The sequence below is a fragment of the Podarcis muralis genome, chromosome 10 (assembly GCF_964188315.1).
Source record: "Podarcis muralis chromosome 10, rPodMur119.hap1.1, whole genome shotgun sequence".
In the NCBI taxonomy this organism is placed as follows: domain Eukaryota; kingdom Metazoa; phylum Chordata; class Lepidosauria; order Squamata; family Lacertidae; genus Podarcis; species Podarcis muralis.
The window spans coordinates 21490888-21514465 of NC_135664.1; the positions used below are offsets into that span (position 1 = coordinate 21490888).

At 43.8% G+C, this 23578-nt stretch overlaps 1 protein-coding gene across 3 annotated transcripts; it reads right to left on the minus strand.

The window, feature by feature from the left end:
* Positions 1–7103: 7103 nt before the first annotated feature.
* On the minus strand, positions 7104–23315 carry ING3 (inhibitor of growth family member 3). Of its 3 annotated transcripts, none has more exons than XM_028746321.2 (12): positions 23132–23315; positions 22891–22962; positions 21935–22035; positions 19434–19499; positions 16836–16932; positions 15869–15940; positions 15378–15497; positions 14099–14256; positions 13143–13333; positions 11726–11918; positions 8592–8630; positions 7104–8125 (listed from the first exon to the last, which is right to left on the minus strand). In XM_028746321.2, exons 1-12 carry the CDS (start codon positions 23157–23159, stop codon positions 8009–8011), a joined length of 1254 nt encoding a protein of 417 aa, XP_028602154.1. In that variant the 5' UTR covers positions 23160–23315; the 3' UTR covers positions 7104–8008. The 3 variants fall into 3 exon arrangements, with proteins under 3 accessions (XP_028602154.1, XP_028602155.1, XP_028602156.1); XM_028746322.2 differs by having other exon boundaries at positions 14099–14157; positions 23132–23283; XM_028746323.2 differs by lacking the exon at positions 23132–23315 and having other exon boundaries at positions 22887–22962.
* Between the last annotated feature and the right edge of the window lie 263 nt (positions 23316–23578).

Sequence of the window (23578 nt, forward strand, 5' to 3'; positions counted from 1 at the left end):
CTGCCCCGAGGGGTGGGGTTACGTTCACCAAGCTCTAAAAAGCCTCACACACTGGAAACTGTAGGAGCAAGGCTGCTGGATCACACAGCGACAATGTGCCCCCCCCCCCTCACATGCTTCCAAGCTATACAAGGGCTCTAAAAATGTGGCTGGAATACAGACAGCTCAAACATAATGAAGAAAGAGAAATGTTAAACCAGTCTGAGAACTGTTGCTCTATGAAGGGAATAGAGGTCTCAACAATTGCAGGCACCCCACCCCCCTTTTAAAGCTACATTTCTTTGGGGAAAGCCATAGCTATTTAAAGTGGTACGATGCTGCTTTAAATGTAGACTGCAGATGAGGCCTTTGTATATTAATTAGCGGCTTCTTGTTCATGTGTTCTTATTAAAGATAGGATGGCATGCAGAGAAGAAAGGCATGAAAACCTAGTAAGATTTAAAAACCAAACATACATGCTTCTGTAGGTCAGGCATGGGCAAACTCCGGCCCTCCAGATGTTTGGGACTAAAATTCCCATCATCCCTGACCACTGGTCCTTTTAGCTAGGGATGATGGGAATTGTAATCCCAAACATCTGGAGGGCTGGAGTTTGCCTATTCCTGCTGTAGGATGACCAGCTTCATATAATCAACTTCCTTAAGTCAATTTAATATATGAAAGGGTTAATTCCACAGAGTAAGCTGCTTTGCAAGGCTTAGCTATGTCACTTCCTCTTACCTTGGGAGGAAATAGGTAATGAAGCCTCTACCTGTGAGTTCTGTGTGAGAGGTTTGAGCTGGTCGTTCCAGCTCAGCTGCATGGCTTTCACCAGCCTCTTTTGTGTTTCCATACCAATAGTTATGGGGCTTTGACCACTTTGCAACAAAGCTACATTTTACTGCCTGTGCAACTTTTCTGACTGATGTATGGGAAAGCACATGAATCTGACCTTTGGAGAGTTTGTAAGTAAACCACTTTTAACTTACCAAATGTGTGGTCTTTTCCTATGCTGGGGGGGGGGGGGACTTTGGAAGGAACTTCTAAATGGAACAGTTTTGAAACTCACTTGGAAGTTTTTACAGCCGATTATTTCCAGGCTGTACTTTGCTGCATATTTTGTGATTTTAAATCTCTGCTGGGGTTCTCTTACCAAAAGGTTCTTGCCCTAAACTTGGATCTTGGCACCCTAGGAAATTATTTTTTGAACCAACTGATCCAATATTCAGTGGGGGGAGGGGAATGCATCTGGTCAAACCCTGCTGGGACTGTATCAATTAAGCCTACAGATGTGATTGCATGTTTGTATGCACCTGGTGCTAGAACCATCATTTTGCACTAGAATACTTAGAACAAGTTAAAAACTGGAAATGCTTTCTAGTCTATTCATCCTTAAGATTCACAATAACTGTATCAGGTGCACTGAATATTCTAGCTGCACTACACTACTGAGGATCTGCAATGCAAAAGGGGGTCAATATATACCTTCAGTTTTGAAGGTGTATAAAACCAAAATAGTTACCAAGGTTACATATAGCGTACAGGTTTGGATCTTGGGAGTTAATAAATCCTCAGAGGTGACACAAACCACTTTTTTTGATAAATATATTTTGTGTGCTAAGATGTGTCTGCAATGTTGTTCTCCAACTGGAAGCAGGCATTTGTTCTCTATGGATTTGGCTACCTGTCCTCAGTTTTGCTTAAGAATTATGCTTGTTCTTGGCCAACATTGGTTAATAACAAAGGTAAACACCTCTGGCTATTCACTACCTATCTTCTGCCACTAGGGTTAGAAAACCCACCAACAGAGACTTCTAGAACTTAACTTGCAAAATTCATTTACTCTTGTAAAATGTGTCTGCTCACCCCTATACCTCAGTCTACAAACAGGGGTGGAGGGTTTCTGGTTCACAGACCTTATTGGGCTGGCATGGGTTCCCATCTGACCTGCGAGACCAAACCTGATGTCATATGTGATATCTAACAAGGGGCAGGTGGAGATACAACTGCCAATGCACAATTGGGAACCTTTGTGTGTGTTTCCATTTTGCCATTATAGGGCAGTGAGTCGTGTTACAAAGCACAATTCCAGTGTAGGCAAGCAGGGCTTGTAGTCATAGTGATGTCAGGTGACAGTTTTTTGGGGGCGTGCGAATTTGTCCACTTGTCTAAGGGGTCTGCCAAGGCAGGTTATATGGGGCAGAACCTAGCCTACTGGCTGGATCCAACTCCCCATCCCTGATCTGCAACCTCATAGCGATTATTGACATGCTCAGTATTGGGCAACATTAACTATTCCTAGAGTACAGGCAGGTATTTGTGAAACATCAATTTATGAGGCTGTCTAGGCACTTGAGAGTTTGTCCAGTGGCCCAGTAGAAACATTAGTCCACATTTTCCTATACTTAATAGTTGTTAAATAAATTTTAACACAAAAAATAACAATAAACAATGCTTCTCATTGCTAAATTAAAGAAATATAAATTAACCACAGTAACATTTCTTCTAGAAACATTCCAAACCTACTTGAATAAGCTGTAACTTTTATAGGGTTATCTCCCATAAACTTTCCCTACGGTGTCTGTATTTTAAAACTATTGCTGCTCTTTTATTTTGTTATACTCTTAATGTCCAGGGCTTTTGCTATGTTCTTCTTTTAAAAGGCACAATTTTTGTGTGTTTTCCCTGCTGTGGTCGTCTTCAGAACCCTGCACTACATTTGATGTTTATGGGCTACAGGCCAAATAAACTGAAACTGGATCTAGCACTTTGTGAAGGAGCCTAGCCTCTTCCTGAGATCACAGACACTCCCAACTCCTCTTCCCATGTGGCCAGGAGGGTTTTAAAAAAGCTTTTTTAAAACTAGCCATAGTTACTGTTAAACCGCAATTCCCAGTTTGGATTAAATGGCACACTGTGTTTCACTGAAAGATGAAGCAAACACTTCTGAACTCCTCCTCTTAACTGTGGGAGGATGAAAGGGAGCGAGCACATACCATCCCAGGACGATGCTAGGTTCATACACATAGTGCTCATCCATGATGTAGCAAGCACTGCATCTAAACACGTCCTTTCCTTTTGGAAAGCTAGAATATGAGGGATAAAGGTTCTCTAGCTCAGAATGTGGTATCTTTTTTGTGGAAGCGTCTTTCATACATGGAGGAGCACTCAAACTATTCCATCACCCAAACTGTAGAAGTACTATCCCGGAAAGACTGTACTGAATGTTTTTTACTGAATGTTTCAATTGGCTCCAAGTCAAGGCTAGGGCTGGGCAATATGTGGTTTCCAACATTGTGATATATCACCAGCGAAACATCACAATATACAGATATATTGCAATGTCTGAAATAAGGATGGCTTCATGGCTTTTCTTGCATCGAGATCTTTGCCGGCAACTGCTCTTGTGATTCGCTGCCCCCAACATATGAGGCAGGGGAAAACTGAGCCGACAAAGTTAACAGGGGTTGCAGGAATCAAGAGAAGAATTGGCTGGTTTCACAGCTCCTAGATAGGCTGCCTTCCCAGGTTGATGAGCCCCATCTGGCCCTCTTGTGAATAGTTTATGGATGATTTTGTTCATGGATTCATAGATTATGGGGCTGAATCCAAGATCACTAGAGTGGAGTTCTGCTTGGACCTCCCTTCTCCTCCTTGCAGCCCTCTGCGCTCCCCAAAATCTGCTCTCATGTTGGGGACCCACAGGGATCTACAGGGGAGAGGAGAGGAAGAGGAAATCTGTGAGCAGATCTCTGCTCCACACATGCACACACACCATCGGAGATATTGGATGATCACTGCTAACAATGCTTTTGTTCGCGTCAACACCGTTAGGGGGTATGGTTTGGTTTTTTGTAACATCTTTATTGAAAGTTCAAAAAGTACATAACTATATGTGCACCAAACATGGTGAGACGCAAACAAAAAAGAGAAAGCGAGAATCAGAACCCGTGCAAAAGGGAAAACAAAAGGGGTGGCGGACCCAAAACTGTATATTTTACAAGGTTGATATTGTATTTCACCAGATCTTAACCTATTACAGTATTTGTAAGAATGGATTCCAAATATCATTGAATTTGTCTATGGCAAGTCTGCATTTATATGCAAGTTGTTCAGATGTTGCAAGTTTGTATAAATCTTCAATCCAATACCGTTAGGATGTATGTTACAAATGCTGCAAATGCACAAACGAGCTACGGGCTTTAAGGCTGCGATTCTACAGTTACTGGGAACACACTTCATCAAACTCAGTAGGACTAACTTCCACGTAAACATGTGTAGCCTATAAATCCCTTATTGCCAGAATATGGAATTTCGGGAACAGCCAAGAGTGTCAAGGGTAACCTCTGCTGGCTACTGCAGGAACTTGTTCAAGTTTGTGTTAATCTTTTGAAAGTGACTCCACAGCGCTACAAAAAAAGCCTGTCTGTATGAGTGCTAATTTTAACATTCCTGGGGACCGTGTGGTTTTGAAAAAACATAAAGTTGTACAAATTTTCCAGCTGTAGCAAGACAATTTAAGAAGAACTGTATTGAAATACGTTCAGGCGTGCAACATTTCAAATAGTTACTGCTGCATCATTACAAGAATTCCCAAATTATGCTTAAAACAAAAATGAACAGCAATCCTGAGGTTTAGGGATAGGGCAAGAGTATTTAAATCTTGCTGCATAAAAATTGTTATGGGAGAAATCCCAGTAAAAGCACTTTTGAAGTTCTCTTGATCATGCTACTGCTATAGTTACCAATCAATCATCCTATTACAATGTTACCTCGGGTTAAGAACTTAATTCGTTCTGGAGGTCCGTTCTTAACCTGAAACTGTTCTTAACCTGAAGCACCACTTTAGCTAATGGGGCCTCCCGCTGCCGCTGCGCCGCCGGAGCACGATTTCTGTTCTAATCCTGAAGCAAAGTTCTTAACCCGAGGTAGTATTTCTGGGTTAGCGGAGTCTGCAACCTGAAGCGTATGTAACCTGAAGCATATGTAACCCGAGGTACCACTGTACTATTTACCTAAAGTTGCAGAAGAGCAAAACTAGAGTCTGTGGCCCCATGAAATCCAGTAATCTATTGTTCAAAGTCTTTAGCATATGCACCACAGTAACAATCCCATCATAACCTTTAACTCTGGGTAGTGTAGAGACCTTTAATTTCCCAACTTCAAAGCAAAGTGCAACCCTATTTTTCACATGTAAGAGGGTAATTGTTTGTAAAAGCTTACCTCAGGGACACGCAGCAATTTGCTAGCAGAGATGACGGCAGGCTGAATCCAATTTTGGGTTCCACTTGCTACGCCGTAATGATCTGCACAGGTCATATCGCTTTCCAGAATACCCTATAAAAACTTGCTGCGAGGCAATGGACCGAGAAGCTTAACAGCTAGGGAGGCATTCCGTGTTTAACGGCTAATGCTATCACTTGCAGGAAGACAGAACATTAAATTGGAGGACTAAGCCAAAAAGGCGACTCTCTCCACTTCCAAGATGCGAATAGGAAGAAAGTGTATTCCAGGTATTCTGGGAAATATTTGCCTTATTCTGAACTAGGTTTGTGATGGTGTCATGACATCATTATGTTTAATATGCAATGCTTAGTTGACTGAGAGTACTCTTCCCAGTTTTGGGGGAAGGCAGAGGATGGTGCTAGTCAGAAGCCTGTGAACGAGGTGGGCAAGTGAGCAAATTAGGGTGGGATGCATAGCTGTCAACTGTCCCTTATTTGGCGGGAAAGTCCCTTATCCCAGCGCTGTGTCCTGCTGCTGTCCCTTATTGATGATGTCCCTTAAATTTCCCGGGTTTCAAAGGAAGCAGCTTCTCTCCCTCCCTCCAATGCCGGCCAGGGAGGAGGGATGCTCCAACTGTGTTGCTTGGCTGCGTTGCTCACCCAATAAGGAGTCTAAGAACGACTGGGGGGTGGAGCTTGCATGCCTTGTGCCGATCAAATTGGCTGCGTTGCCTGGGGACTCGCCTTTGCTCAGCGCTTACCAGCAGAGATGTGACGGTGGTTTTCCTTGCTGCATCCCCTTTGCTGGGTTGCTGCGCTGTGGGAACCACCACTTGATGCCTTGTTTGGCTGCTGGCTGGGCATTCTGCCTTTGGCTCGGAGGGGCTCAGAAGTTGAATATACCTGTGCACCGAAAATCCCTTATTTTGGCTGCTGATCCCTTATTTTTGAGGCTGCTGGTCCCTTATTTTCAAATCTGTAAATTGACAGCTATGGTGGGATGTCGGGTTGAATCTTTTTCTCTCCTACAATTCGCCTTTTGGGGCAAAAATCAAGGCAGATGAGCAGCCAGCACGACTCCATTAAACTTTCAGCAGGCAATCCTAGTCACTTTGAATTCAAGATTCAGCATAATTTTGTCCATTAATTACACATTTTGGGTTACACAAACTTATAAATTCCAAGTTTGGGAAGCAGAATAGTCAAGTTTAGGCTAACGTACTTGGACAAAACAAAAACTACTTTTATTTGTATTATTTTGCACACTATTTCTTTGTAAATATGCCCTGAAATATATAGGTGCAATGGTTATTTGTTCAAACAGCTCTAAAAGGATACCGTTAGGTTTATTCGTTAGCTCTTTTTTATTTTAAATTTCTAGACCGCCTTTCCAAGAAAGAACTTAAACTGATTATGTCCTATTTCTAAACACATCACATGTGCATGTAACCATTTTCTCTTCCCCCTTCTCACCCCTGCAGGCCCTCACATGCCTCCAGTTCTGCTTTGGAGGGTTGAGGAACCTCCAAAACAGATTTTGGAGATGTACAGGAAGGGTGCAGAGGGAAAGGAGAAACTGTGGCACAAGCGGATTTCTCTTGTGCAAGCCAGAGGATGTCACCCTAGTATTAAAACACTTCAAGACAGGTTGAATGAGTTTTGCATAACATTACTTCTGCCATGTCTTAAGTGTGAGTTGAGCATAGTCCAACATGATCTTGAAATATGCAGCATATTTTCATTTAAATATAGATGTGCATCTCTTAAGAGTAATTGCAATGTATCAAATCTCAGTTGTATGGAACTACTTTTATTTTTAAATTTTCTGCTTAAATCCACCTGGCGGTATTAAATGAGTAGCTTCTGGCAGTGAAAACAACAACACAACAGGCATAGTACTTAGTATGTCAGAGATGGAAACCTTTTATTTATATATTTTCTTAAAAAATAAAAACTATTTAAAATCCTCCAGTTAGACAGCATATTATGAAAGCCTCCATGAAATGTTTTACTGTACTTTTCTGATAAAGTATGCCAAGCATTAATACTAGCGTTTGATTTTTTCCCCTTTTAATTTTAACACCTAATACAGTTTCAATTTAAAGGATCACTTGCACACAAAAATAAACACATTTGGTATAAAAGGTTTATCACTTTAACACCCTTTTTTTAATGACCTGTGCCCTGAATGGCCCCAAAACATATAAAGACTAGTGGTACAATTTTTGTTTTAAAGTGTACAAGAGTCTGTTTTTATTTACCAAGTACTCTAGAGGACACCAGCCCAGTGTATACAAGAACCATTTTCTTCAGCCTGCTGAATTCAGTTTCAACAAGAAACAAAGCTATAAAGGCGTCTGGAAAAAAAATCCATTCTCTTCACGTTCTTTCTGCAACACTTATATACACAAAATCCCACATTAACAGCTCTCGAGTACAGAACATGCAGTAGAATGCCAGCTAAATATAAAACCATTCAAAATCTTAAATTTGCTGGAATTATTTGAAGGCTGAATTGTTGGAGAATGCCCACCGCTTAGAGAAAATGGTTAAGAGAGTACAAATGTCTGCATATGTCTGCCACTGGAACAAAATCCATGGCTAACTGGAAAAAGTATTTATAGCACAACCGCGGTGCATAAATAATTTAAGTACAATATTAAAACACAACTAGCAAAATTAAGAAGTCGACATTTTATGACAGCTAAATCCATCCTCCTTTGACTGGTTCCAAAGAAGCGTTTCCCTCCCCTTTCCCCGCAGCATAGCACATATTTTTAATTGAAGCGAAGCGAGCAGGACATTTATTTATGCCTATTGCCTCTTCTCTTCATTGCAGCGGTACACTGTGGGCAGTACCATTTTCCCTTTGGTGCTTCTGTCAATCCGACACAGCCATAATGGAACCACTCGATAGGGCACTGTAAGGCAATCAGAAAGACATTGGTTCCTAAAAGTGGACACGGCAAAACACCAAACAGGCTCTTTTGACACGGTATAGATTTAGGCAGATATCAGTAGCTTTGCTTTGTTGTACAGAAAGAAAACAGAATTACTGGTTTTAATACCTATTATTTGGGAATATCTGGAAAGTTACAGAAGCAAAAACTACCTGCCCTCTTTTGGTTAGCTTCAGACGTACATACTAAACTAGTAGTTCCCTGTCTAAAACCAGTCCCCATCCTCAAAGCAACTATCTATCCTCATCTACACCATGAATAACTGCTGGTGGAAAGAGTAACGCCTTGGTTTCATGGACATGTGTAATCTTCCTTTGGAAGATGGCTCAAAATTCTGCTTTTAAATGGAAAACTGCATAGCTGAGTCTAGTTCTGGGGAAAAGGGAGGGAGGGTGTAATAGCTCCTGCACCCTTTTTTAATACTTACATCCTGGTTATCACAGCCCACCATTTCACCATAGGACACCTATGAGAGAATACAATATACACAAATTAAGAAAGCATTAATGTATTCCATGACCAGATTATTTTTCACATCAGAGTTATTGTTGAAAGGCCCTAAATGGAATAATATGCCAGACTTGTACATGTTGGAAACATTCATGTTACGAATTCGCTTTTCCATTTTTGCATTATTTTAGACTCCCTTAGACATCCAAGAAGGGTGTGATTTTCTAGATGATCAAATGCAAGTAAGGCATCAGTTTTACACTTGTTTTGGCAATCATTTCTTTAAATGCCTGGATAAATTAATTTTATTTTTTTACAAAAGATTAGGAGGGCATGATCTTTATTTAAAAAAAACACTTTAAAGCATAGGGAGGTAAAGTCACTTTCATTATTTTCACAGCTTGGACATTCTATGTAGAATATCTGCCTTTCATTTTAACTGAAAATTTGTATTGTGTGTTTTCAGGTGAAAATCTAAAAACCCTAATCTGTAAGAGTGGCTATGCTCACCTGCCTTAGGTGAAATTAGCATTAAACAGTATACAGTCATGCCTCGGGTTGCGAACGTGATCCGTGCGGGAGGCACGTTCGCAACCCGCAGCACCGCGTCTGCTGCGATTCGGCGCTTCTGCGCATGACGTCATTTTGTGCTTCTGCGCATGTGCAAGCGCCGAAACCCGGAAGTAACCCGTTCCAGTACTTCCAGGTTCGGAGTGGTCCGCAACCTGAAAACGTGCAACCCGCAGCGTTCATAACCCAGGGTATGACTGTATGTACAAACAGTCCTGATTTCAGGGTGGTTTGCTCTCAGCAGAGGACCTTTCTGTGACCTAATCCAAAGGATGATCCAAGCTGGACTACATTACTACAGAGTAAACCTGACTTCCGGGAAAGGGAGTCCTATAAGCAAGTCACCAGGAGTCCTATAAGCAAGTCACCAGGAGAGATCAATGCTGAAGAGCTCAGTGAACATAAAAGAATGGCTGAATAATGAAGCAACAGTAATACTAAAGTTTTAACAGCTGACTCCATTACCCGAGTCATTACCTGAAGCAGTTCTGCATTACTATCCCCCAAATTAAGTAGTTATTCTAAAAGCATTAAAATGTCTTCCATTACATTTAGATTTTTAAAACGTTAAGTTTGTCCAAAAAAAGGATTGTTGTAAAAAGCTGCATTGGCCCCCAGCCGGTGAGATGCTGGGTAAAACCGCTGCAAGCTCTCACCGTGGGAGCTGAAGTGCTTTCACTCAGCACCTTGCAGGCTGCGGCCAATACAGCTAGCCCTCAGCCAGGGGGCAGAAAGGCTTCTGCCCGCAGCTGAGCGAGCCCCGAGTCCCCTGCCACTTGCACACCCAGCAGAGGACCCGGGCCTCCTTGGCCAGGCTCTGCTGGGAGCAGGAGAGCTCCTGACCCCAGTGGAGCCAGACCTGATGTCCCTACCACTTGCTCTTGAGCAGCAAGGACCTTGGGCCTCCTTGGCCAGGCTGTGTCCGCCTTTGCTGGCGTAGGGGGTGGGTGAGCTACTTTGCCTGCTCGCCCCCTACTCCCCGAAGACGGACCAGGCAGCCATAGTGAAGCGCATGCAGCCTGTTAGGCATCAATGAGCCTCTACACCGCCTAGCAGCCCTGTTCAGGGAAGTTTTTAATGTGTGACATTTTAGTGTATTTTTGGTCTTTGTTGGAAGCTGCCCAGAGTGGTGGGGAAACCCAGCCAGATGGGTGGGGTATAAATTCTTCTTCTTCTTCTTCTTCTTCTTCTTCTTCTTCTTCTTCTTCTTCTTCTTCTTCCTGCCTTTCTGGGAGGAAAGGCGCAGCACACCACCCTAGACGAAGGCAGCTAGGCGGTAGCCAAGCAAGGCTGCAGCCCCGATCCCGTTCCTACTCAAGTGCAAGCAGGAGCAGGGTTGGGGCTCTCTCAGCTTGGGAGGAGCACTTTAACGGAGCCCCCATCCCTGAGCTGGTGGCGGGTCGGGGACTCTGTAAAACTGCTTTGCTAAGGGGAGGACAGGAGCGTGTTCCTCAGCCAAGAGGTTTAAAGAAGCGGAGGGAAGAACAAGCTGTATCAGCAGCACTTCGCCAATTCAGCTTGATTCTCCCTCTGCAGGGGGAGAGTGCGATGGTGGTTTCACCAGCGGCATACCGCTGCCACTCCTGGCTAGTGTTTCTCCTTCAGCATGCTGGAGGCAGAGGGACTCAAGAGCGGTGGCGGTTTCACCAGCGATATACCGCTGAGTGAAGCTGTCATTGTGGTGTCCCCCCACATACTGGTTCTGGGCAATATATTGATATATCGCCCAGTCAACCCCCCCCCTTTAATTCTTGTCTCATTGGATTGTAAGTCTGAAGCTGGGCCTATCTTTTGTTTTCGATATTTGTACGCTGCTAAGATTTTGTAACTTTTTTTATAAATGTTATCACTTCCAGAGAAAATGCTTTAACATTCCTCATAAATATTGACCTTTGGATATTATTATGTGGAAAAGGAAATGTCAAGGCTTCCTCGCTATACAAATGCTGCAGTGACAAAAGCAAAGTTTCATGGTCAGAAATGTTATATAAATTTACACAGTGTTTTGTGCATGGCACACTTTTAAACGAAAAACTTGCAGGTACTGGGGCACTGAATGGGAAGGACACGAAAAATGCAAGAGCTGTAGATGCACCAAGTTATAAGGAAGTGGCTGGGAATCATGAGTAACAGAAAGAGAAACACAGGGCAGAAATCAGTACTGAGAACTCCAATCTAAAGCCCAAAAGGTATCTTAGCAGTATCCATGAATTTTCCACAATTTTAACTGAAGCCACAATACTGTGAAAATAAGTTGACTTAAAATAAAACTTAGCAATCTGCATATATCAACAGATTTTGATCACAACTGTCTAGCTTTACAGACCAGCCATTATAACATGCAGTCTAAAGCACTATATTGTCTTTAAAGTGCAATCATTGAAAGCTGAATAGTTTATCTCTTAGTATCTGCTACCAGTCGATTATCTGCTACCAGTCGATTATCAGTAAATGAACCAAGATCAACGAGCCAACTATCGTATAAAAACGCAAACTTTCTACCAGGTATTCTGCGTAACATCATATTTTAACAAAATATACCTGATTACAAATGCAGTAACGTGGCTCATTTGGATCATAGGTCCAATCAACTTGGCTATTAGATTCGGACTCTGGTATTACTGCTGTTTGTTGAGACAGTTCCTGTGCTAGAGCCGAGGATGAGGAACAAGATGACAAGGAGGAAGACGAGGAAGATGACGACGATTGTTGATTTGAAGATTTGTTATTGTTTCTGAAAAATAAAAACATACCCAGTGTGTTCTCCCTTTACTTTCCATCAAGTTGTGTGTGTAATTTGAAACGAGAAAGACACTACAGCAGAAATTCATAGCTAAGCTGTGGGACAATAATCTATATTTGATGTAAACATTTTCTTTTTTTAAAAAAACAACCACACCCTTAAATTGACAAAATATGAGGATTTTTGAGATTAGAAATGGTATAAGCAAGTGTTCCTGCCCTGACAGACGGCAACAACTTTAGTATTACATTAAAGGTAAAGGTAAAGGGACCCCTGACCATTAGGTCCAGTCGTGGCCGACTCTGGGGTTGCGGTGCTCATCTCGCTTTATTGGCTGAGAGAGCCGGCGTACAGCTTCCGGGTCATGTGGCCAGCATGACTAAGCCGCTTCTGGCAAAGCAGAGCAGCGCACGGAAACGCCGTTTACCTTCCCGCTGGAGCGGTCCCTATTTATCTACTTGCACTTTGACGTGCTTTCAAACTGCTAGGTTGGCAGGAGCAGGGACCGAACAACGGGAGCTCACCCCGTCGCGGGGATTCGAACCACCAACCTTCTGATCAGCAAGTCCTAGGCTCTGTGGTTTAACCCACAGTGCCATTATTTCGCTTAATTAAGGAGTAGACATGCTTTTTCTGTACTGGCTCATCATGTTCTTCCTTTCACATTTCATAACCACAAGGGGGACTCAGTACTATTCCGGACCTCGTTGATTTTCTATGGAGCTTTTATCCTGTGTTTGTAAGTTCTAGAAATCAATGTGTGGATGGCTACTTTTATATATTTTTGATTTAGCATTCATTTCTTCTAGCGTTCAAGAGCAAGTAGGCACCCTTCAGTAAAAGTCAAAGAGAGAAAGAAGCGGCTGGGTCAACTGACATATGGAAGAAAAGAGAAGAGAATATCACCTGGGTAATTATGTATACTTCTATTCTTAGTACAGGTCTTATGTTACTAAAAACCTTTTAAAAATTAGACTGTTGTGTATGTATATGATGACATCTGTGCATAAAAACATGAGGGCATACATTTAAACTTTTTAAATGTAGCGTTTGAATCATCTCAAAGTATCAGGGAATGAAGCAAAATGAGATCACCAGTTCAAAATTCTGAGTTTCTATTAAAAACTGTGAACACTCCTAATAACAGATTAATAATTTCTCCAAATTCTTAAGTGAGCCCAGCCGAAGGGAAGCAACCATTTTTCATGAACCTACTTGCTTTTTCGACCACTCCGTGAATCTGTGGTTGATGAACTCAAAGTCTGAGATAATGTAGATGCCAAGGCAGATGATGAGTACCCAGCGGTATCCCTGGATAATGAAAATTCTCTTCCAAGTTGGAAGTCATTGTTCTTAAAAGCTTCATAACTCGCTTTTAAGCTAGACGTTCTCCTTCCTTCCTTCATCTAAAAGAAAAGAAGCCATATTAATATATTATGCCGTTGCTAGTAAACATTTAAAGCATGCTTTGAACTATCTGTTGCATTTAAAAGAGTACTCACATTTCCAACACTTACAGGAAATTATGGCTTGATCGTAATTACCCACATGCTCTAAGAAACCAAGCTGGATATTGTCTTGCATCCTATTTCAATGTGACTTACGCTTAAGTAAGTGTGCACAGGACTGAGGCTGAATGCTGCAATTCTAAAGCCATTTATCTTTGAGTAAGTCTTACTGCCAACCTGGCAGTTCGAAAGCACGTCAAAGTGCAAGTAGATAAATAGGGACCGCTCCAGCGGGAAGGTAAATGGCGTTTCCGTGTGCTGCTCTGGTTCGCCAGAAGCGTCAAGCTGGCCACATGACCCGGAAGCTGTCTGCGGACAAACGCCAGCTCCCTCGGCCTATAGAGCAAGATGAGTGTGCAACCCCAGAGTCGGTTACGACTGGACCTAATGGTCAGGGGTCCCTTTACCTTTAAGTCTTACTGAACTCAGCAGAGCATACTTTTGTACAGGTACGCACAGGATCACACTGCAAACCTTATGAAACACGTGCAAGTTCAATATGCTGGGAAGAGTTTTTAGAATGCACTATGTGAAAACAACTGCCTCCTTTTCTGTATAAACTTGTGCCATAAAAATTCAGTTTCTAAATACCAATCTAAACTAAATAAAAGTTGTCCAACTCAGACTGCAGGTACTTTAAGCAATGTATTTTGAATTCCTTACCTGTGCTGTGGCTTGCACTGCCTGAGCTGCTGCCATGGTAATAGCACCAGCTCCAGCTCCTGAAGATAATGAGCCCAGGTTATACGATGCCAATGGCTGAGAAGAATTTGCATTATATGCACTGTTGGATGAGGATGATGAATTACTGTTTCGACACCCTTGATGAACAAAGGGAACATATTTATATAGTCCAAAGTGAAAACTAAAAGTAGATTTAAATTTCAGAAAGCTGAAAACCAGCTGTGTCTACCAGTGAAAGTCAGCCCCTTCGTTAATGGACAAAAAGACTAACAGGATATAATGTTCTGTAAAACAACTTGGCACTGCTCTACTCTTCAGACGTTCCTATCTTTGTTTGCTCTCTTGCCCCAGAGCTAATGTGTAAAGCTTTAACCAACTTGGGCCCCAAATATCTGAATGACTGCCTCCATCCCTACTTCTTGGGTGTTACAAGATCAGAAGTGGAACTTTCTCCTGACAAGGTGCATCTGGTATCTTCGTTATACAGTTCCCATTAAATGCTGAAAATACACCACTCCACCCTGTCCTTTTGTTGCCCGTTTTTCATTTTGTTTTTTAAATCCAGCAGTGGGGAACCTTTTATGGCAAGAAAGACAGATCTTTATCTCCCTCACCCTGGTGGACAAAGCTGACAGGTGTGCGAAGCTGGTAAATGTGGCCTAGAGGATGGAAAAAGACAATGGAAGGATGGGTGAGGCATGTATATAATGAGAGAAGGTACTGAATGATAATAATAATAATAAATAACCGAGAAGAGGTGGATAAACCCCCTCTACCTTCCAACAGTAGTTCTTCTCCACAGTAAACTCTCTTAGCTAAATTTATCACCCTCACCACTCCTGAGATGGGCAGGATACAGGGAGGAAGTATTTATAATTGGGGACTGAATGAATCTTGCCACTTCCATCCTCTGAGCCCAATGCAAGGTTGGGGAAAGGTGAGTGATCCCCCCCCCCCCAGTTTTCAAAAACAAAGAAACACCATCACAAGGACTAGAAAGCTGCTGTTGCAAGCATGGGTGGTAAGATTAAAGGAGGGATAAATTCCTTGTCCTTGCCTTGCTTCTGTCCTCCACCAGTAACAATTTTATTAGGGATCCACATACAGGGGTCTTACAACCAGAGCCCTGTTTAAAAATAGACTGTACCTGCCTGTCTTAAAAACAGCCTGTGGGAGCAATCCCATTAAATAGGTCAGGAAAGGGACTATCCTCCATTTGTATGCTTAAAACTTCACTTACACCTGACATTGTAATTACCTGGTGTATTTTCTTTAGAGGCATCTGAAGTGAGAGTTGACAGAAGAGCTTCAGACTTAAACTTCTTTTCAGGGACATGATCTGCTGCTGCATGGTGAGATGAGGGATTATGCTTCCGTTCTATACGAACAAACAAAAGACACTCTATTAATCCAAAAGTCAAACTTGGTGCTTTCTGCAAAGGGCTTATCACTACAGAAGGAAAAAACCACACACACATCATGAAAAGCACCATCACATTTCAGTCCAGGAGCTCTTTTCCACAGATATGGGTCACCAAACCTTTTGGACCAGTGAGCATATGTTGAATTTTGTGAGAACGCTGTGGGTGCACATGGCATAATACAGAATTTGAGAGAGATCACAGTCATGGCAAAGCTTTCTCCATATTATATTTCTATACTTGAAAAGCACAACCTGCTGAATTTCTGCCTGTTATATTGTTCTTCTTCACACCAAAACAAAAGCAAAGGTTGCAACATTCAACTTACTTTCTACTGGGGTGTGTGAATGAGCGTGGTGATTGTTCAGTGGCTGTGATGGTGTATCCAGCTCCAAAGAACCTATTGGAAAGAGTGTTTAAGAATGAAATATAGTTATGACAACTTAGAAAGTTTTGTTATATGACACCATCCTTAAAATGCACACTGCATTTTCATCAGAAGAAGCTAGCACTATGAAATTAACCAGAGAGGTTTTTGTTCTTTATCCTGGTTTGCCACATTAATTTGCCATATTCAAGCCAATAGCCTCTTGAGTTCTGAAGAGAACAACCCTATCGCAGGGGCTTTTGAGGTCCAAAATCCACCTTCCTTCAGGGTGCTGCATGCCATTGGCAAAAGACAGAGGCAAAAGTGGCAGAGCAATGGACGTGACGCTTTACATCTGTACAACATTCCAGCCACACAAAGGTCACACACGCTTCTTTCAATCCAAGCAAGCAATGGAATGATCACAGTTCAAGGACACATCAGGAGAAACACTCAAGAAGAGCACGGAGCAGGACTGGTGATCAGTGTGACCTGTGCAGAGGGAGAGGGAGAGCCACATATGGCTCCAAAGCCTGAGGTTTTTACACTCTGTCCTACCAATATGAATGCAGAGAAGCAACAGATAAGACTTTCTTCAGGACCCAAGACTATTTTAATTCTTGACGCACACAGATAAGACAAACTTTAAAGATGGCTTGCAATGAAGCTTCAAATGGGTATCCTGTGAAATGTTCAGGAAACAAACTAAAAAGCAGCATTTAGCATCTATTAGACCATAGATTCTACTCTTGCTCATGCTACTGTGATGGGGCCCAAGGAAAAAAAATTGACCCAGTTTTAATAGTTATGATTCATTTTGACAAATGAGAAACAAAAGGAAACCCTTTATTGCTACAGCAGCAACAGAGTGTGATGTTATGTGCTGGCAAAATTATAATGACTGGAGAAGGCCACCAGGTATACTTACGCCTTTCCAATATTTCTGTAATCCCAGCGTTATCCGCCTCAAGTTCCATTTTAAATTTTGCTAATTCCTGGTCCAATTTTCTCAAGTGGCGGTCTACCTGATTTAAGAACACATGTTTTTTGACATGTCAGGCTATTTTTCATCCAGTTTATTACTTCACACAATCAAAAAGTTAATATGAAGTGTGGCAAACACCAAAACTGTATTTTTTTAAAAAATCACAAATGAGAATCTGTATAAAAGGATCCCTGGACATGAAAACATTAAGCTGAAAAAACCTCTAACGATGAAATCCTATACAGTTCTAATCAGAAATCAATCTTGTTGAGTTCAGTGAGGCTTACTCTAAAGTTAAGTGTATATTGTATACTGAGAAAAACTATTGAACAGTAAGCTATTTAATTCAATGGGCCTTCCTTTTGTGTGAATGTGTATTAAGATTGTACTGCTGAGAATATTTAATCAATATGTACATGTCAAAAACTTTTTCCTATTAACAAAAAATATAAAGTAAGATAGTGTAAAGCCTTCGGAGCACTGTGCTACAGAAACCTTCGAGTATAGGTGGCACCCAAATGCCTCCAAAATATGGCTGGAATTTAAACCCTACACAAGTAGGGTTCCACCTACTGCATTTATTCAAATGTAGTGCTCACCGTTTTTAGGGTGTGCATTAGATTTGATGCCACATTTACATTCTCCAGCAAATACTTTTTTGGTTTCAAGGTTTTGAAAATTGAGGTGTGCATTAGATCCGATGGCACATCAGATTCGTGTAAATACGGTAGTTCCACACCATAAGAAAATTTTGATCTGGTTTCACAAACCACAGCTACCATCCCCTCTTGAAACTGTTAAAAGAGATTAGATGAAAGACCGCCAATTACAGATTCACAAATCCCACTATTTTGCACTCAAGGCTTTGAGATTGCCTAAGGCAGTGTTGGGGAGCATCAAGCCCACAGGCCAAACTTTGCTCACATTTGGTCTGCAAGGTTGCTTCTCCCAAACCATGCCCACACCTGTCACACACACACAGCTGCCAATGCACAATCAGGAGACTCTAGTGTGCTGGCAAAGGAAAACTGGTAAACCCCAAAGCCTTCTGGACTGGATACGCAAGGGAGTTTCCCATGTGTAACTTCCTCATGCACCAGATGTTTGCAGAAAGCAAGCTTCAGCTCTACCGCCATCAGCTGACAGGTGGTGAAGTAACACTTGTGTCACAGTACTAAGAGTGCAATCCTAATCCCACAACACTGGCAGGGGAGGGGGGAGGACGCAGTTTAGGATGGTGAGTAGGTGTCTCTGCCAGCCTCTGCTGGTAGATAGCAGCATTGCTAGAGGGGTTGTGCCACAACCAAGGCCCTAGCTGCATTCCAGGGAGCAGAAAACTACCACCAGCAATTTTTCAGCTGGCGGTAGCAAGCAGAAAGTACTAACATGGGGCATTTTAGGGGCAGGGCACCGGTGGCTTTAGAGCAGGGGTCGGCAAACTGCGGCCCTTGTGCTGCAAGATCCCATGGGGGCAGTTTAACCGGCCCACGAGCCACATCCAAACTGAGCTGCCTGCTCGGTGAGTCACGGCCCACTGCGCTAAACCAGCGCAGTGCAGGGACTCACTTCTGCAGCGCCGGAAATTGTGTCTGCACATGCCCAGACGCCGGAAATTGCGCACGGGATCTCCACGGGACTTGACTGGCCCAGGCAGGTAAAACCTTGCCAACCCCTTGTTTTAGAGCCATTGGATTCAAAATCCTGCAGATGCCCTGGACCTAACTATCAGGCCCCTCAGCTATTTCAGCCTGGAGCTGGTACAAAGAAAAGGAAGACCAATCTCCAACCACATCCTGCCCTGGCTAGCATGAGATGTCATGAATTGTACTGGTGCATCTGCCATTCCACTCCTTCCCAGCTCCACTTAGGATTGATCTGCAAATGCCTTCATGGATTCGTATATGAAACTGCTTTTGCATGTAATAATTTTTATTATTTCAGCCCTTAAAACATTTAAGTGTACATACAAGCCAGTTAGCCCAAAGTTTTTTTTTAAAAAAAACTATAAGCAGAAAAATGCATTACAGTGGTACCTTGGAAGTCGAATGGAATCAGTTCCGGAAGTCCATTCGACTTCCAAAATGTTCCAAAACCAAGCCGCAGCTTCCGATTGGCTGCAGGAAGCTCCCAAAGCCAATCGGAAGCTGCAGAAGCTGCGTCAGACATCCAGGTTCCAAAGAACATTTGCAAACAGGAACACTCCTGGGTTTGCAATGTTTGGGAGCCAAAACGTTAAGACTCACAAGGCGTTTGGGATCCAAGGTAAGACTGTATTATTTATTTTTATTATATTTGTATACTGCCCCATACCCACAGGTCTCAGGGCAGTACACAGGATATAATCACAACATAAATACACAAAATACACAATAAAAATAAAAACAACCCAATAACGCTCCCAGACACATTTTTAAAGTGTTGCAGAGTTATAAATGTTCACGCATACAAAAATGTTATAAGAAGTGTTAAGAAGAATGAGTGTTAACGTTTTAAAAGTCTGCAAGTTAAAAGTCCAGTAGCCAAGTTCGTTATTTTACTTACTAAGTCATAAATCTGATTGGCCAACTGTACTTTTTCATCTGCGTCTTCTAGGGCTTTATAGTAATCCTGTTTGGGGGGGAAATAAAAGTAAAATACTGTGAGAAATCATTTTTAGTACTACAAAATTATAATGAACTTGGATGACCATTTATATACAAAAATAAAGAACTCTGAAGATAAACAAAGTTCAAAAGTTCTTGAAAAATCAGTTTCATGATAGGTGGATAAATGAAATGCAGGAGAATGTTTTGGCCATTTGGTCAAACATTTGTATGTTTATGATTTAACAATGTCGCTGAATACGGAGTTATCAAAATGACAGTTGAGAACATTATTTGATTTTATGGTTTAATATTATTCTTTAGCTCACCACATTCCCTTATTTTGAAACATGGAAGAGAAATTCAATATACCATATAATACCAATATTTCCCCAGAATAACAAAACATCAGAATGGAAGTTTAAAAATATTTTATGTCTAGCAAAAATAATAACCATACCTGCGGACCAGAGCGCTTTTCTTGTGGGGGTGGGGAGGCGAGACAGCTCAAGGCTTATTGTCCTTGAAGACTGAAACATTTAGAGGAAGGGCCATAGCTCAGTTTTTAAGATAAGAGCTTCTGCTTTCCATGCAGAAGGTCACAGGTTATGTCCCTGGCATCTCCAGGTAAGGCTGAGAATCTCTCCTGCCTGAAATCCTGTAGAGCTGCTGCTACCAGTCAGTGCAGACAATACTAAGCTAGATCAGTGTTTCCCAACCTTTTTTGGGCAAAGGCACACTTGTTTCATGAAAAAAATCTCGAGGCACACCACCATTACAGCCCCGTGACGTCAGCGCGCAGCGTCACGCCGGGAGGGACGCACGAAAGTGTAAGTTTCAATTTTTTCCCCTCCCCCTTGCCTTCCTTCTGTGCCAACCGCCAAAAAGCCAAGAAAAAAGCCAAGACTTTAGGGCAGCAGGTCGACACGGAAGAAGCTCCTACCTAAGGACAGGTGCGACGGCCGTGTCCTCTTCTGCCACACTTGGCAGCCCTGCCTCACGGTCGTGACTCCCACCCTGATTTCTCCCCACAGGTCGAGCGGCACAGGCAGCCCAATGTGTCCAGCCCAGACACAAGCCCCACTTCCCCACTCTAGATCCTGAATGCGACCAAGTGCTCTGGACTCCCGAGCAGGGTGGGAAAGAGGACTCGCATCTGGTAGCCTCTGGGCTCCTCGCTTGCTCGAGGGATGGCATTGCAGGCAAGCTGCCGGCCGTCGCCATCGCCGCCCCCTCATGCGAGTGGACCTGCCCGGAGTGGTGGGCCGGGGGAGGCTCGCTCTCTGTGGGGATGTGGCCCGCACGCGCGGCCCCGCTTCCTCCTGCCCAGGGCTGAGCTCCTTACCCGCGATCTCGGTCTCGCGCACGCGGATCCCACTTATTCTGAAGCTCGCGCCACTAGCCGGGGCTCTCACACCGTGCCAGGGCGAGGCGGCGCGGCCCACTGACGTCATCGCGGCTCGCCGCCGCCCTCGACTTCCCTGTTCCCTCCCCTCCCTCGGGTCGCCGTGGTTACCGAGGACTGCAAGCTGCTCGGGCGAGCGTGGGGCATTAAGTGGGAGAAGGAAAATTAAAATTAAAACTCGCCTGAAGGCCGCCTCTCCGGATATCTTTTGAATTTTTTAATTTTCCCGCGGCACACCAGGCAACGTCTCGCGGCACACTAGTGTGCCGCGGAACACCGGTTGGGAAACACTGAGCTAGATACGACCAATGGTCTGACTTGGTATAAAGCTTAGTTCCTATCAGACTGAAGGATGTTGCTCATACGTGGGACTTTTTGCATTTCAAATCCGATTTTCAAGGCCATGATTCATACAGTGCTGGAAATCCAGTCAAGTACCTGAGGTACTCAGGTTACATACGCTTCAGGTTACATACGCTTCAGGTTACAGACTCCGCTAACCCAGAAATGCTTCAGGTTAAGAACTTTGCTTCAGGATGAGAACAGAAATCGTGCTCCGGTGGCATGGCGGCAGCGGGAGGCCCCATTAGCTAAAGTGGTGCTTCAGGTTAAGAACAGTTTCAGGTTAAGAACAGACCTCTGGAACGAACTAAGTACTTAACCCGAGGTACCACTGTATTTCTTTGCAGCTATTTCTTTTGGCGTCTTGATACTTGATGCTAACTTGATACTAAAGGCTCTTGATACTAATATTCCAAATAAACAGTACAACCAACATGACTTTAAGTCTGATTGCATTTATTTCTTTAGCACTATGTACAAGTCACTTGTCCATTTTCAGGTGAAGCAAGAAATCGGCTCTGAAAAAAAACTGCAAGTTGTGTTTTCCATTTTTACAGAACGGGAGCCACAATCTTCTATGAATTCATAGCTTTTTAAAAGCTCTGAGTAGATTGTGTGAGACTTGTAGTAGCATCAGAACTGATTGAATAGCCTAGTTTGGGGTGTTTTGTTTTTGTTTTATTTCTTTTGGCCAGATATTACCTCATTCCTACCTTTTTAATTGATGTCATTTGTTCTTCTCTCCATTCCGGCTTGTTTTTCTTTGCATTCATAAAAAATTCATTTACTCTTTGTTCCAGTTGATCCATTGCATCTTAAAACACACAGAACATGAATGTACATTCATTTGTCTTGTATAATTATACAATGGTTTGCAACCGTATAGCAGAAGTAAGTAAAAGGCGGATTATGTGAAAACTACATGTGTACGTAAACGTCTGACAAGAGATCTAATTCATGGATCCCTTTTAAGTTTTGAAAGTAAAAGGTTAAAAAACTCAAGAGTTTGTCCACAGAAACAGCTTTCCAGGTCATCTGGCCAGCATGACTAAACCGCTAGTGGCACAATGGAACACCGTGACGGAAACCAGAGCACATGGAAACACCATTTACCTTCCCACTGCAGCGGTACCTATTTATCTACTTGCACTGGTGTGCTTTCGAACTGCTAGGTTGGCAGGAGCTGGGACAGAGCCACGGGAGCTCACTTCATCATGGGGATTCAAACCACCGATTTTCTGATCGGCAAGCCCAAGAGGCTCGGTGGTTTAGTGCCACATACTGAGGCATCCAACCATTGCCCTCTCCTTCCTACACTGCCTGTGATGCTCTGGACACAGAATACTTGGGTTCAGTCGGGCAGAATCTAAAAATCATTCCACGAAATGGAAATTATTCTGTCTTCAGCAGGATAAGTCTCTTCCTCCCCCCCCCCCCCCAATAAACCTCTGATCACTTTTAACCCCATCCCTTGGAATAAAGCCCGGCTGATTTCCGCTGTGCAGCATCGATAGGAAGAAAACCCCAATTCCATTGCACGGCGAACGGGCAGGCGGGCTCTTGAGAGCTCGCCGACTTCCTATTCGGCGGCTGGCGCGTCGCTCACACCCAACGGCTCCACCTCCTCCCTCTGCGTGGCGCGCGAAGGGGGCGGGGCTGACTCACGTACTCTGCACCTGCAGGTCCATCTCGCGCATCTCGGTGAACCTGTCGCGGAGGTCCATGGGAAGTTGTTCGATCACTGGCGGGGGAGGGGGGCGGAGAGAAGGAGCGAGTTAGCTGACACGGAGGGCGGGAGGAGCGGTGGGCGGAGCCTCCGCCTCGCGCTCCGTCCTCCCTCCCTCCCCCTCCCCTCAGGCCTGGCGCCCCCCCTCCCTCTACACACTCACGCGCGCACCGCGGAGACTCACTTTCCAGATAGTCCTCTAGGTACAGCATGGCGGCGTCGGCAGCGAGGCCCGCTCTGAGGGGGGCTCCGTTATTCCTGAGGCGGCGGGCGAGCGGGCGGGGGGGGCTGAGGGGGGGCCAAAAAAAAAACGCCGCCTCGTCCCTTCCAATATGGCGCCGGCACCGCCAACAACACCAGCCGCTCGACTCAGCGAAAACAACATTGGCGGCGGGCGGCGCTCGCGTCGGCCCGGCCGCGATTGGCTGCCGGCGCCGCTGACGCAAGGGCTCGCGCGGCTCTTCCGCGCTGTGCTTCCTGGGGGATGTAGTCTCGAGGCTCGGAGGAGGGGAGCACGCCGGGACTACGTATCCCACCATGCACCGCTGCTGCTGTTGTGACGCAGGGACGCGGGCGCTGGGCTTTACCCGCGCTGCGAATGAGAGCTTGCCTTTGGTATTATTATTATTAT